A 15116-nucleotide genomic window follows, 5' to 3' on the forward strand; every position below is an offset into this window, starting at 1 on the left:
CAAAGCACCCTCTTTTCCTTTTAGTTTTACTAATGTACACTATCCTGATGCTCTTCTGTCTCTCAGTCCACGGAGGGAAAGGGATCAGGTACTCTGCCAATGAAGACACGCCTCCAGAGAAAGGTGGGTTACTTCAACCTGCATGTCCCTCAGTGCGCTTCAGACAGCTGTGGGATCAAACTGTTATGAACCGTGACTCTCTTAGCTTTGTATCTTACTTCATTTGAACCCTTGTTTTATTGGAAATATAGCAGGAAATATGACTTATACATTATACTGCTTATGGTAGAAGAAGTTTGTTGTACATGTAGATTGCACACAGAAAGACAGCTGATGTCTGATTACGAGAGAGTATAGATGTACAAACAGCAGGGATCTGATAAGAATCGAAGCATGGGATGTGTTTTTTTTCTAGATCTGGATCTAGGATGTGGATGTTTTCCAGAAACCTTGGTTGCATTTTAAATGTGTCCACTTTTATGTTCCTTTAGTGTCAGTAGAGGGTTAAGAATAAATTACAAGCTATTACTGCATTACAGTTTTGCCATTTTTTAGCATGAGAGTTGGCACAGAAGATGCTTTACCCAGCCAAGTCCTGCTCATCTGATCATCAGAAAATGTGTGTGTGTATGTGTGTGTGCTAGTGTCTAGCTTTTTTCCATATTTAAATTTAGTCACAGTCTGCTGATGCATCACATTTCCTCTAGTCTTATGCATCAGCTCTACACTACAACACACACACACAATTGATTCTTCACTGTGTGTCTTTACAGCTTCTGGAGTCGATGCAGTCGGCGAGGTGGTTATGTGTGTGGACATTTTACCTCAGCCTAATGGAGAACACAAGATCAGCGTGAAAGGTGAAAAAAGCAGATCAGAGTAAAATCTTTCCTTATTACAATGAATTTTATTTGTATCTCTTTCATTCCGTTTTTAACTCCCCTTGCTTCCTCCCTCCAGTGGTGGCTGCTAATGACCTGAAGTGGAAGGCTCAGGGCTTCAGGCCATTTGTTGAGGTCTACATCATCGGCCCCCACCTCAGTGACAAAAAGAGGAAATTTGCCACTAAATCCAAAAACAACAGCTGGTCTCCGAAATTTAGTGAGAGCTTCCAGTAGTGAGTATCTGCTATTATCTGGGATCTGATTGTGTAAAGGCTATATTTTACCTTAGTGCAAGCAGCACGGTATACTTACAAAACTAAAAATCACATCATTACATCGCAGTTCACTTCACAAGGTATTTCATTTTCCAGTCTTAAATCAGATATATTACCAAGGCAGTTTCTTTAACATTGAGAAAGACCGTGGCGCCTGTAACCTGTGTGTTGTAAGGAAGCTGTCTTCTTCCAAGAAGGCAACCCCTAAAACCTCTAAAATGTACATGTTTGTACTGGTGTATAATAAAACTTTCTGCTAATTAGTATTAAAAATGCCCCCCCTCCCAACCTTATAAAAGGACAAGTTAAAATATACAAACTATTGTGAATAAATAGAAAAACTATAGTAAACATTTGTGATGGATCACTTCAGACAATCATCTTCTTCTGTGTAGTCGAGACAGCTTTTACCAGGTCATGATGAGTAGAAAGTTGAATTCTATTCTGGTTTGTTTTTGAAGTATCTGAAGTAAAACACAGATATGAACTGTCTTGTGTTCCAGCTCGTTGGGCACTGAGGTTGGTCCGGAGAGCTATGAGCTGCAGGTGTGCGTGAAGGACTACTGCTTCGCCAGAGAGGACCGCACCGTGGGAATTGCCTTGCTGCAGGTGAAAGAAATCGCCAGCAAGAGCAGTGTCACCTGCTGGATGCCGCTGGGCACACGCGTCCACATGGACGAAACGGGCCTGACGGTGCTGCGCATCCTCTCCCAGCGCAACAATGACGACGTTGCCAAAGAGTTTGTCAAGCTCAAGTCAGACCAGCGCTCAGCTGAGGAGGGCCGTAGCTGAGGCGGGGTGGGGGTGGGGGCGGGTTAGGGGGGTGGCAGGGAGAGAGGACACACACGTGTGCACAAAACCCCAATAGATATAGTATTATGCACACATAAAACACACACACCTAAAGAAATGTGCAATACACAAGCACACACAAGAAATGCTCTATTGTACATATGTCTGCATACATTATGCAACATTTACATTAAAATGTTATCAATGCAAACACAGAGGAACATGTTTATAAAATCTCACGTTTCATTTTAAATATTCACACTCAGTATAGGGTTAGCGTCATGTTAGCAGCACTTCTCAGTCCCTCACTTTACCTTTCCTAAAAACACATCACACCTTTTATACGCTGTACATGTAGGTATGATAGAATTCAGTGTTGAAAAACAAACCATGTGAATAGATCGAGAACGACCACTTTGCACTTTGGCTTCTCTGTGTCTTCGGGGGAGCAGCCCTCGCCTAGCTGTTCTCCTTTCGTCGTCTGTCCGTTTGTCCGCTTGCCTGCCTGATTGTCGTTCTTCCATTTTGTCATCCTTTATCCCCTTCTTCTCTCTCCCCTGTCGTTTGCTCTGCGTGGTCTTCCTGAGGTGTGAAGTAAAAGATCTAAGATCAGCTTTTAGCCCAAAAATCCATATAGGAAAAAAACACACACACAAACATACATACAGTATATACATCAAGACTGACCTTAGATCAGCGTCCAGGGGCAACATCACTGCTAATGTGTCCTATAATGTACAAACATCCTGCATGTTGACCCCAGGAACACTGTGAAAACTCTACTGTCCCTCCTCCCTACAGAAAAGATGGATGCCTCTGTTATTTTACCTGTGAGCATGGTGCATATGTTACCCTGGCACAACCCGATTTTATCGTTTCATCCTAACCAAAACTTCATCATCATGGAGAAAACCCCCGATGATGTTGTAATGTGGTAGCCTGTAATGCGTCGATAAAGGCAAAAGTCGAGGTGTCCCCCCCCCCCCCCCCCCACACACACACACACACACACATCCCGTCAAACAGAGCAATATCCCAGTGTTACACATCCCCACCCCTATAGTGCACACAACTCCAAAAAGGGCTAAAGGATCAGTGGACTGGGACGTTAGTTTACGCACTCATACACACTGTCCTCGCTTCTGTTGGCAAAATGGCCACAAGGATTCCACCATGTGCCCCATCACACTGCACAAGTGACACTGTGGAGGAACTTGAAATAAATCCACATGAAAGACACAACACTGAACGATGCATTCAAACACATCTCTTAAAGGCAATAGTGGTTTGTTTGTATGTTCACTGAACCTCCTGGTTTATATGATGAACAAAGCTCTCTGTGAACACTGATGTGTCTTTGTTATGGTGTGCGTGCATGTATGTGAGGGTGCATGTGAGAGTATGTGCGTGTGTGTGCTGAATGTCACACCTGCACAATGGGCTGAGTTGGAGAGCAATATATTGTACCTACATACCTAAAACACACTTTTTCTGTCAATTTAACCACAGCAGCAGCAACTGCAATATGCAGATCCTGGAATGGAATCATGTTATTTTTTGTGTGTATGAAAATTTAAGATATTTATTTATTGACTCCTAATTCCTGCATGAAGTGTGTAAGCTTTTTTCACATGCTTTGGGTACGAGAGAAATTTGTTCATTGATATCCTATACGCCTTTTTAGTAGGACCAAATTTGCACGGACCAGATCTCAAGTTGTTGTTTTTTTTTCTTCAAGAGAGAAGCCATCAGAGTCGCCGCCAAGCTTTTATTTCCATGTTTGGGTCTTGTCATGTGCGTAAAATGAATCCTTTCGTATTCGTAGTCTTGAAGTTTGTTGGTGCAACTCGACATCAGTGACAGTGAGTTAAAGCTGCAGTAGGTTTTTTCTCTCACTGTGTGGAGCTACACTAGACGTCCCTGCTGGCCTGTCACATGTTGTCTTTACTAAACACTGTTGAATCCTGCCAAAAACAAAGCTTTGAATGTCACTCATCCCCCTGCAGAGCCTTCTTTCCTCAAAGGGATTGTAAAATACAAATCATAACCATGACTTATTATTTTTGTAAACTAGCCCTTTAAAAGGAGCTTGTTTCATTGTCTGTATTTGCTGTCTTAGGTGAAACATGACCTGTCAGGTTGTAGCTCAAAGAGCAACAACAACAAAAAATAATGCAGAATGTAGTCAGGGGCTCTATTGGTTGCCTGCTTTGCATTTGTACTCACACACATTCACACCCCTACACACCTACACACACACACACACACACACCTATACACAGATCTCTGCTCAAGCACAAAAGGGCACATGTAAGGAGACACACATGCATGCATGCACGCCAACACAACTCTGTGGAGACCAATGGCGCACACCCCTGTGAATAGAATCAACTTACAATTGCATGAAGGGAAACTTAATTGTGCCAGCACGTGTCTCTTTGATGTTACTCGGCTTTTTATTTTACTTGTTCTTTACTTCCAAAGCAATGTGATGAGTCATCAATGTTTTTTTAAGGCTTGTGAATACGTCATCTGTAACCAATATGAATGTAATGTGAACACAGAACTCGCATGAGAGAATTATTTTCTACAGGGGATGTTTCTAATTTGTTTCTTATCATTATCGATTGTTCTTTAATGAGGATGAAGAGGGACTGGAATGCAGCCTGATTGTGATCTGCTTCCTATTAAAGGGACATTTCTGTCACACTCTAGATTTCTGATTTATTATTCCTCCTGTGGTACCCAGAGCGAGTCATAATGGAACAACTTTCATTCTATGGACCAAAAAAATCAAAATCAGTCAAGTGATTCACCAGATGCTGTTCCCTCTTAAAGAGGTTTTTTTTTTTATTGTCTTGAATCTCAGGCTGGAACAATGGGCTTCAGCTTCACTGAGCACTCACTCTGCTCATGCTGTGAGCTTTGACCCCTCTGTGGAGGGGGGAGGGGGAGGGGGAGGGGTGGATCACACACCACCACTTTACTCAAGTTGAACCAGATGTTTTTGCTCCTTGTCCACACCCCAGAGTAGAGAGGAAACAAAAGGCTGATTCAGTTAAAAATAGTCAGTAGAACTTTTCCTTTTGACATCAGCATTCCCACAGAACATAAAATAACAATCACAGCTTTTATTCCTCCTAAAATCTTCAAACCTGTTAAGACTTAAGAGGCCAAACTTATATATGCTGCTTTTAAATTTTGCTCTAGACCTTTTTTACATGTTGATGATCCTGGCTATAGTTTTTCTTTCAAACATAAAATATTTGGGCTGTAACAAGAAAAACAAAAAAACTGACAGAACAGAGCCCCACTTTAAACTTTTTATTTTAAACAAACCCCAAAATTAACACTTTACCCCTAAGACAATATTAGAAGTAAATCTAATTTGAGAACTTGGGCCTTTTTATTCTGCCTTTTATTTTCTTTTGCCAATTACTGGAATATTTACAATTACTTTTCATCCGACTGACACTTTGTTTGGTCCAAGCTTTTTGTTAGAACAAAAACCCAAATTTATCAATAAACCAATATTAATTTCTGTTTTGTTAGAGCAGCAGTGTGACCTGAAGGTGCTTTGTACACCTGGAAAAAAAGCAGCAAATTCTCATAACAGCATCTTTTGTTTAATAGGGCAGTCAATGCTTGTTGACAGTTACAAAACCCTGCATTTCTTCTAAAAGCAAACCAGATCTTTTGAAATGTCAGATTCAGGCCCCTTGCAGTGTTGTCTGAATTTTCTGCACCATTAATGAATGTCTGGTCTCAGTTATACAAACATGTCTGAACTGCAGATTCCCTGCTGCAGCTGTGTCTGTACTGCCACCGTGTGGCTAACAGGCGGATGCTGTACATTTCAATGAAGACACAACACACTTGTTCTCATTTTACAGTAAAAAATGAAACCAAAAACAAGACTTTATTAAAGAAGCATAAAAAATAAAACTCTTGATACATTTCTCATAACCGTCAAGTCAGCTGAAATTATATGATTATACAATTTTCCCGGCTCACGGTTAAAAGGTCCATAAACTTTCAAATAAAATATATTTCAATTTTAAAATTTCTTCAATAATTTTCTCATTTTGTTATAAATTGCCTATATGTAGTACACAGGAAATAAGGAAAATAAAAAATGGAAAATAAAAATAAATTTGAAGTAATAAAAAGGGTCACATTATTGTCTGGGATATTTAGATAAGCAAATAAATTGTAAAAAATAAAATGTGTAAAAAGTTTTTTTTTTTTATCTTAAAATTATTATCTAATGCCAGGAGGCTTGAAGACATGCAGATGGTTAACTTACAAATAATGATACATGTTTTTTAGAAACTACACTTATCTTCAATTAAGTCATTTTGCTTTGAAAACAAGATTCCAATGATTGTATTCAGGGTATTTACACACGGCTCAGGCCTGAAACCTACTTTGATGACATTTTACATTTTGGTTCTCCATACAAAAAGAATTAAAGCAAAAAAATATGAGAGCGGAGGCTTGAGGGGTGTCGGTAACCCCTTACTGGCGAGGCTCTCTTTGCATCCCCCCTCCCTTGAATCACAAAAAAGGTCAGAGGTCACTGGCTAGCATGCCTCAGAAAACCCTGTTTTCAAACCTTTAGGAAGGAAATGGGGGAGGGGAGAAGTTTGGCCAAAAAAATTAAAAATTCAGCAGTCAATCTGAAAAATTGTACCTTTTTAACAATGAAACTACTGTACAATAAACCCTAACATTCTCTCATTGGCCAGAAATGTCCCAGTGCAACACGGGGGTCAATTTAAGACCCAATCTGGAAAATACAACACAAATTATAACTCTAACACTTGGACAGTCCGACGAAGGCTTTTTTAAGATTGGCCTCAACACACTCACACAACAGTCACCACTGATCTGTTCATTCCGACACATTCGCAGCCCTGCATCTGTTCCTGGGAGTGCACGAGTACGAGATGCAAAATGCAACATTAAACAGATCGATGAGGGGACGGCCGCCGTGTTTGGACCAGAATGAGAAAAGAGTTGTCAGGTCTGTAGTGTGAGAACTAACAAAAAGCCCCCTCAACACTGCCCACTGGGTTTGTTCATCAACCGTGTATAAGCAGGGAGTTGCACCGAAGCACCATGGGGATAGTCTTTACAAAGACTACCAGTTCAGTTCCCGGGCAGAATTTTTTTTCCTACACGTTTGGACACATGAACTAGTGCACTGCTGTGCTCAACCAGGACAGCGGCTTATCAGACTCCTCTGTGGCACTGCTGTCACATAAGAAGCAAACCAACAGTCAGACAGCAAATAAACGTAAAACTGGCTGGAGCACCAAAGCACAGCAGCAACTGCCCATTTTCAACTATTTACTCAAGTAGAATTACCCTTTTTTCCTTGATATTAAAACCCTACAACCTGTCCTGACACACTGCAAAACAACTGACAGGATCTGAGGGATGACTGTAGGGACAATAAGAAAAAACAAACACTAAAAACAACAAGCAAAAACATTCTGCAGCTGCTGGGATTTGAACACAAAGAGTGTCTGGAAGCCCTGGATGACCTAGCTACTAGCTGCCATAAAGGACAAGTTGATTCTACCTACATGTGTGAGCCTGAAAAATGTGATCTTGTGTTTGTGCAGTCAGAGGAAGCCCTTTGAGAATTACATGTGTTGGTTTTTAATTCTGTCTTCATGGCTTGTCTCATTCTATGAGCTTATTTCCATGGTCATGTTTCCACGTTCAAAAGGGCCGCTAACGGCATCTGTGTACCACCACATCGACACTGCCTGTACCATACGTACAGTCCAAACACTACTGGAGGCAGTTACTGCAAACTCACAATGAATTTAAAAACACAAACACAAAACAGGATGGAACCGCCTCACTCAAGAGTAACTCAGTAATTCTAGGAATTATAGAACGAATCTCAAACAACTAACCATATAGTGAACTACATTTAGCCAGGAGTGCAGCAGTGTGTGTGTCATCTGAGAGAGTGCCAAACAGCTTTGCTGTGAGAGCGGGGTGGAAGACCAAAACTACCAAAACAAGAACAGTAAGAGCTGTTTCTTTACTTTTTTTTTTTCTTTTTTTAGAGGGGCTTGGAGTGACAGTGCATGAAAAATGAAAGGTCAAATTGAATCGAGCCCCTTGCTTATTGTTGGATTGGAGAAGCCGTCTCGCCTTTAACCTTATTAGACAAAAACATTCATGTGACATCAGAAAACCTTATCTTAGCCTAGAGTTCAAAATGTGTCTTCCTGCCACGCAAGGACAGTTGAAAAGTCAAAAAATGAATACAAAACTCTAAACAAGCTGATCTGAGTGTAACAGACGGCGGATGTTTAAGGTGAACATCCTGGCGTTAGATGGATCAGAGCATCGACTTCCTGTAAGACTGTGAGAGTAAAGTGAGGGAGAGGAAACCAGACCTTTATGATGCTGATGTAACACACAGCATGAGTGGGCATAATTCACACACACATACACATGAGTCACACACAAGAGGGGGGGGGGGGGGGGGGGGGGGGAGAGAGAGAGAGAGAGAGAGAGAGGATGTAAAGGGATTGTCAGGCAGCCCAAAAGTACAGAGAACTGCCCTCAGACACATTCCTACAGTATCACTCCTCACATTTCTCACTTATTAAAGGAGAATTAATGTGAATCAATGCAGCAGCCACATTTGAAATGTGGGGCAGACTCATCAACATGTTATTGAGCTCGATCAAGAATTAATACATGCCTATTACTAGCATTCATTTGGCATTACTGATGGCTAATTTTATTGTGGCAAAGAGAAACAGGAGTTGATCTTAAAGGAGGTCCCCCTGTGTGTATTGTTCTGCTAGGTGCCCAACTACGTGCCCGACTTTTGATAAAAAGTTCCAAGATTACAGAAAAAATAGCCGCCCCCCTGCCGCTTCATGTCACAAACAGCACAAGTGAGAGGCGGATGGGGGAGAGAGCAAAGGATTTGTCGGAACAGTTTTGAGTCCAGTTCAGAACATTAAAATAAGGGAGTAGAAAAGTGCAGGCCTCACTGACAGCTTCATCAAAAAATATCTGTTAAGTACAAAAGTGTCAAAAGGAAAGGCTGTGAGAGAAAGCAGGCAAAGATCTGAAGAAGCCAGAATGAAGAAATGTAGAGACAGACTGGTCAGCAGCGAGGGCTGCTGCTGGTCTAAATGAAGGCCTGAAAAGAGATAAGACACTAGTTTCCTTCCGACACCGAGACCGTCTGAGCTGGAACTATCTGCAGACGCTTTCTATTACTTCTGGAAATAAGTCATTGTACTTATTATTATTGTTATTATTAACTTTGACAGTTATCAGTAATAAATCAACATCCGTATAGTATCATCAGCTCTATTAATGCATTTATTATGATCCGTCATATGTGTGTATGTGTGAAAGTTATTAGTGTGAATCCTTCTTTAGCCTTGGCTACAACTGGTCCCCCCTTTCAGTCTTCTTCCTGCCACTCCCTTCCCCCATATTTACCCACTCCACTCCTGGTTTGGCATTAGGAGAAGATACGGATGCATTGTGTGGTAGGGGTGTGGCAGACAGGGCACTCAGGCTCAGCCGACTGGCAGATTTGCCCAGCGCACTCCATGCAGAACAGGTTGTGGCCGCAGGGCACCAGAGCCGCCGTCACCTCACTCTCAAAACACACAAAGCAGTCCCTGTTGATCCCGGGGCTGATGCCCACCAGACCGGCCACCCCGAGACCTTCGGAGCCACTTTTGAGCCGGCTTAGCATCCCTGAGCTAGGGCCCACACTGCTGCCGCCACCCTCGGAGTCGGTTGGTGAGCCTCCGGGCAGAGAGGACGCAGAGCAGGAAGAGTAACCTGTGGACGAGCCACCAGAGCTCGAGCTGGACGCTCCAGAGAAGGAACCACTCCCTGCGCTGCCGGACTGAAGCCAGGACAGAGTGCTGAGGGGGTCGCTCTGGGCACGGCGGGCTAACGGGTGATCCATGGGCCCAACACCCACATCCTGAGGCAGAGTTGGAGACAATCGAGGAGTGATGGCACCACCGCTGAGGCCGCTGCTGTTGCGACGTAGAGGCTGCTGCTGCTGCTGGGATGAGCTAGTCGCCTTACTGCCTGTTCCACCATTGACGAAAGGCGCCCAGATGTTGGAGGCAGTGAACTCAAAGCCAAGTTCATCTGAAGAGGGCAGTCCTGGGGTGGAGTCGCCCCCAAAAGTGAATCCTCCTCCTGCACTGCTGGAGCCTGTGCTGAACGGGCTAGTGGGACTGCCTCCCTCGTTGGACTTGCGGGTGGTGCTATAGCTGTCTGAGCTCACCCCGCCGTTGTGCGTGTGGTAGCCAACCGATGAGGACATCTTCCTGTTGGAGGAGTGATGCATGGACATCGAAAGAGCAGGAGGTGGAGAGGGTGGAGGAGGAGGTGGGGCAGAGTGATGGCCAGAGGCTCTTGACCAAAGGGACGCTCCCAGCCCTCCACTCAGGGCGCCTAGGCCTTCCAGACTGACGTCAGTGCCGTTGGTGTGGAAGTCATTGTCTCCCTGCAGGTCCACAAAGGTTCCAGTTCTCAGGGTGATGTGGGTCTCAATCTCCTCCCTTGCTCGATCCACGTTCTCGGGCATGCCAGTCACCTCAAAAACTGGGTCCTTCTCTCGACTGGGTGTCACGATGTAGGTGTGAGTCTGCTGCTGGATGCGTTTAATAGTTGCTCCCTTTGGTCCAACAACTAAACCCACCACTCTGTAGGGCACCCGCACCTTGATTTGGGAGAACAGAATATTTTAGTGTCTGAAATAAACTTGGTCATATGTGTCACAACATTGTATTGTTCCTTTGTTATGGGGTGACAACGTTGTAATACAAGTACACCAAATAGAGATTTTCTGTACCTGTATGGTGGTCTGCCCAGGTAGGTGTGGGGGTCCAGGAAGAGAGCCTCCTCCTCCTCCTCCAGGTGCTCCAGCTTTGCAGCGGGAAGCCCGTATCATAGAGAAGTGCTCAGCCGCAGACACAATTTCACGTTTGGCCATCTCCACGTCCTCCCTGCGTCCCGTCACGATGAACACCGGGTCCTCACCTCTGACAGGAGTCTTTATGTACGTGTTTGTTTTGGCACGCAGGGCCTTGATCTTACAACCTGGAAGATGCAAGGAACATAAACATCAATCCTTTAGCAGAGCATACAATAGAAACAAACAGCTAACTACGTTTGTATTGCGGGGGTAATTAGGATTATTTTTTTGATAAATACACATATCAGTAGCCTTAAGGCAATTAAGAAATATGAAACAAGTGCCGGACGATGAATCCTACCAGCATTAGTTTGTTTTTTTTAGTTTGTATTTAAATTCAGCCACAGTTCGCCATCTGACTTTTTTTTATTATTATTAGGGTATTAAGGACTTTGTTCTGGGTAATGATGTCGTTTATCGAGTTTGGTTGATCTCATTCACATAGATGAGGAGGACAAAGTATTAATACAATATTGTAAATACTAAACAATAAAGCAGCACCACAAACAATCTTGAAGTTGAGCACTGCCATACAAAAGATGTTAGAGCAAATACTGAAAATGATGACATTCAAAGGGGTTTTATATTAACACATTTAGACTATTGTTTATGTACGACTCATTTTGTGGCAGCACCAACACAAATACATCTCTTAATATTGAGATTATAGGGATATAACTAGGAAATATATTTTCATAAACAGTTTAAATTTCCAGCTTCTATTTTGTTACTATCTGTTAGCATAGTAACTAACCATTAGATTTTGATTACATATGAGCAGAAGCAGTAGATGCTGGAAGAGCCTGTTTGTCTAAACATTGAGTCAATATCTGCTGCACTGTCTGCTTGTGTCAACTCATGCTCCTCCAGCATCTTATGTGCGCTGTTTCTTTAAATATGGACGCTTCGTTCCCGGCGACCAATAGGACGCACAGAGTGTGATGTCATTCTGGGAAGCAGAAAGCATGGCTTTTTCAAACAAAGAGAACAATGCCGTAACGCTACCGCGGCTGCGGCGGCCAAACCGAACCCACAACAGCAGTAGAAATAAGATGCAGTGTATATGTGGAGGAAAATAATACAAGTGGAATCGACGAGTGAAACGAAGCGACTGCAGCGCGAACAGCAGCATCGACAGACAGGGTTGGGTGCAGGGCGTAACACCGCCCAGTCCCGTGTTTGTGCGCCTGCTGCCCTGTTTCACCTTAAAATCCGCTCCAAAAGCGCAATTTAATCCACCCATAGCATATAGATGAGTTAGGTTAGCAAGTGAAAGGTTCAAAGCAGCCACTGATTATCTGTGTTTTGAAAAAGCGGCAAAATTTGATGTATTTCCTTTGTTTGGTGCAGGCTGCTAGACATGTCCAGACTCCCGACAATCTGCCGCTTTGTCTGACCCTCTCCCACCCCTCCCCCCCCTCTCCCTCCTACTCATCAACCACCCTTCCTCACTCACTATGTCAAGGCATTGTCTAAATACTCCTAAAAAAAAAAAAGAGCGTGTAAATATAGAAGGTAGAGCATTTAAAGGAGTATCCGCATTATATACTGGCGTTAAAGGACCAGACAGTGAATACAGCCCGACCAAAACACCGGGCTCAGGCTGTAAAAGTTAAGACCCTCCTCTCACCAGACAGCCACCCAAACAAAGAACCAGCAAGGCTGCATGCTGCCTGTACAAGCTGTTCACTAACATCCAAACAATCACAATATTCCTCATTGATTGCATTATAAACATGCTCTTACCTTGTCTTCCCACTATTTCTGCCACATGTTCAGAGCTGGGCACAGGCACACATTCAGTCATGTTGACACTTCTTTTCCGGCTGCAGAGGACGGAGCTTTGTTCCCCGTGCAGCATGGCGTGCGAGCCGGCCATGTGGTACCCGCCCGAGCCGTAGTACTCCGGGGACGGAGAGCAGGACGTCGGCGAGTCCCGGGACCCGTTGGGATGCTCCAACATCTGTAGATCCACGTAGCCCCCTCCGCCCACGCCATTGCAGCCCTCGGAGCCCGGACCCTGGGTCCCATCCAGAGGGTCTACCAGCCCGCTGCCTCCGCTACCAACACCGCCCACACAGTCCACTTTTTCCAGGGCCATGAGTGACAGCTGGTCCAGGGCGAAACGGAGCGCCTCTTGGTGGTCCTCTTCCCGGGGTTCTTGGTCCGTCTCTCGGGACAGGCTGACCCCGCTGTGCTGGCTGCTGATCACCACGTCGTGGTCAATAATCTCCGGGTGGAATAAAGGGCTCGGCATAGTCTCTCCGTAGATCTCACATTAGATCACGGATGCCTGTTTATGTTGGGAGTGAGCTCACCCTCTCCTGGAAAAAATAATAATAAAAAAAAAAAGATTAAAAAAATACAAAAAAAAAAATCAGAGTTTGTTTACCTTTGAACAAACAAAACAATGCGGGAGAGGAGCAGCCTCTCAGTCACACACAGCAGCACACATTAACAGTGTTGGTTTCGGCGCCTTGCTTTGTCTGTTGTTGCTTCTTGTCTGACAACTGAATCCATCTGGGAGGCTGGTTGTTGTGTCAGGAGAAATCATACACATTTCAACACCAGAGAACAGGCTGTTTTAACCATTAAAACAAACACGGCCATTCAGACACTCACTAAAGACACTTTAATGTGTATATATCGATAAATAACAATAGATAAAAACAAGCTGTTGTTAGCTTCAAGAGCCAAGCTAACAGGCTAGTCCCACACAGTCGGCACTCAGTCACGTTGCCGACCCCTTTGTTTGGGAGCAGCACAGCTAGCTGGTTAGCTCTTCTGACAGTCCAAACTTGTGTTCATTCTCACAGACTGTCGCGTTGTTGTTTTTAAAATAAGTAAGTAATTAAAACACGCAAACTTACTTTATTTTGACTTTGTCGATGAGCTCCTCTCTTCGCTGGTCGCCCACTTCTTCTTGCGGGAAAGATGAGAGACAGCCTGCAGGAGCAGCAGCAGGAGGAGGAGACCTGTGCTGTGCAGCGCCAGGGAGCTAAGCTAACTAGCACGCTAAATGGGGGCGTAGGAGGAAAAACCTTAAAAACCGAAAAGAGGGCTCTGTTGTTTTTTTTTTCTTTCTGTGTGGAGTCAAAGCATATTCCTGGAAGGGTCAGTGGGTCTTCACTGCGCGTTCAGACAGGGAAACTGCAGCTGAAATCAAAGATTAATAGATACCTTTTAGTATAAAAACAGTGATTCTCTGCTCTCTGCTGCTGCTGCCTGACCCCGGTCGGTCCGCCGCCTTTGTCTCGCCAAGCGCACGCCGCTCCGTCTCCCGCACACGGCACTGACGTCACCCGCGACACAACAAAGGGTTCAAAGGCCACATGCAGCAAGGGGGGAGAGCATCAACGCAAAGCCACTGCTGCTGTCACTGCTATTGTGTCTGCCCGTCTACAGGGTACTTATTTATGTATTCTCCGTTATGAGAGTGTTTTTGAATCCTTACTGTTAAAGCCATATTTATGTATTCAAAACCCATGGCTGGGTGTGTTCTTCATGGCTACCAATGAGATGTTTTTGGTGGTCCAACAACAGCATTGACTGGTGCTCATGGTTTTTTTCTTGAGCTTCTTCTCAAAGAAAAATGAACAAATAATGGAAGACAAAAATAACTATCAAACATTTAAATACTATTATTAAGCCTTCTTTATAATTGTATTTTTTTCTCTTAATGGTTTGAACACGTGTCGCTCTTTCTTTGTTACTCTTTGGTTAGCTGTTTTCCTTAACATTGTTCAATGAGATTTTCCTTTCTGCTGGTCTTTATGACTCAATATTTATTCATAATGTTTTTTAATTACGTGTATTTTTTTTATGTCTGTTTTAAAAGTGTCATTGATTCTTGGGTTTTCATCATAGTATTTGTGACGTCATGTAGCCTTTTGTTCCCCTGCTTGTCTGCTTGATTATTACACACCATGTTTGCTTGTGGACAAAAGTATATAAGGTAGGTTAACGTTTTCAATGTGTGATAGAACAACTCTGAAAAGCCCATTTGAACACTGAGAGAGATGACTGCTGCTACTGCTCCTCCTCTACATACTGTCCATAAAAACACAACCCCCCCCCCCCAAAAAAAAAAAAAAATAAAGGTCACAATTTCCTTCTTTTGTTCATTGCAGAGTAGTAGTGATCAAGTGGAGGCAGAACATATAGAGTATT

The 15116-nt window shown here is 43.6% G+C and overlaps 2 protein-coding genes across 2 annotated transcripts in view; one reads left to right on the top strand and one right to left on the bottom strand.

Annotated features, from left to right (window-relative positions):
* LOC132979023 (protein unc-13 homolog A-like) overlaps window positions 1-4665 on the top strand; it is a 32210-nt gene extending 27545 nt beyond the window's left edge. Inside the window, exons 39-42 of the mRNA XM_061044465.1 lie at window positions 67-123; window positions 774-860; window positions 961-1117; window positions 1663-4665. Of these exons, the coding sequence (XP_060900448.1) occupies window positions 67-123; window positions 774-860; window positions 961-1117; window positions 1663-1951 (590 nt within the window). The 3' untranslated portion in view covers window positions 1952-4665. The remainder of the gene's footprint in view (window positions 1-66; window positions 124-773; window positions 861-960; window positions 1118-1662) is intronic.
* A 596-nt stretch (window positions 4666-5261) lies between these two features.
* On the bottom strand, window positions 5262-13890 carry LOC132979024 (RNA-binding protein MEX3B). Its single transcript, XM_061044466.1, has 4 exons — window positions 13813-13890; window positions 12693-13267; window positions 10824-11071; window positions 5262-10691 (listed from the first exon to the last, which is right to left on the bottom strand). Exons 2-4 carry the CDS (start codon window positions 13201-13203, stop codon window positions 9465-9467), a joined length of 1986 nt encoding a protein of 661 aa, XP_060900449.1. The 5' UTR covers window positions 13204-13267; window positions 13813-13890; the 3' UTR covers window positions 5262-9464.
* Between the last annotated feature and the right edge of the window lie 1226 nt (window positions 13891-15116).

Source organism: Labrus mixtus, chromosome 8, assembly GCF_963584025.1.
Source record: "Labrus mixtus chromosome 8, fLabMix1.1, whole genome shotgun sequence".
Taxonomy (NCBI): domain Eukaryota; kingdom Metazoa; phylum Chordata; class Actinopteri; order Labriformes; family Labridae; genus Labrus; species Labrus mixtus.

Bases quoted from the DNA above. Each gene is read 5' to 3' on its own strand.
- LOC132979024 (XM_061044466.1), bottom strand. From the start codon at position 13,203: ATGCCGAGCCCTTTATTCCACCCGGAGATTATTGACCACGACGTGGTG. The intron at 11,072-12,692 runs GTAAGAGCATGT...TGCATCTTCCAG, and splicing joins AGAAATAGTGGGAAGACAAG to GTTGTAAGATCAAGGCCCTG. The intron at 10,692-10,823 runs GTACAGAAAATC...TCCCAAATCAAG, and splicing joins CTGGGCAGACCACCATACAG to GTGCGGGTGCCCTACAGAGT.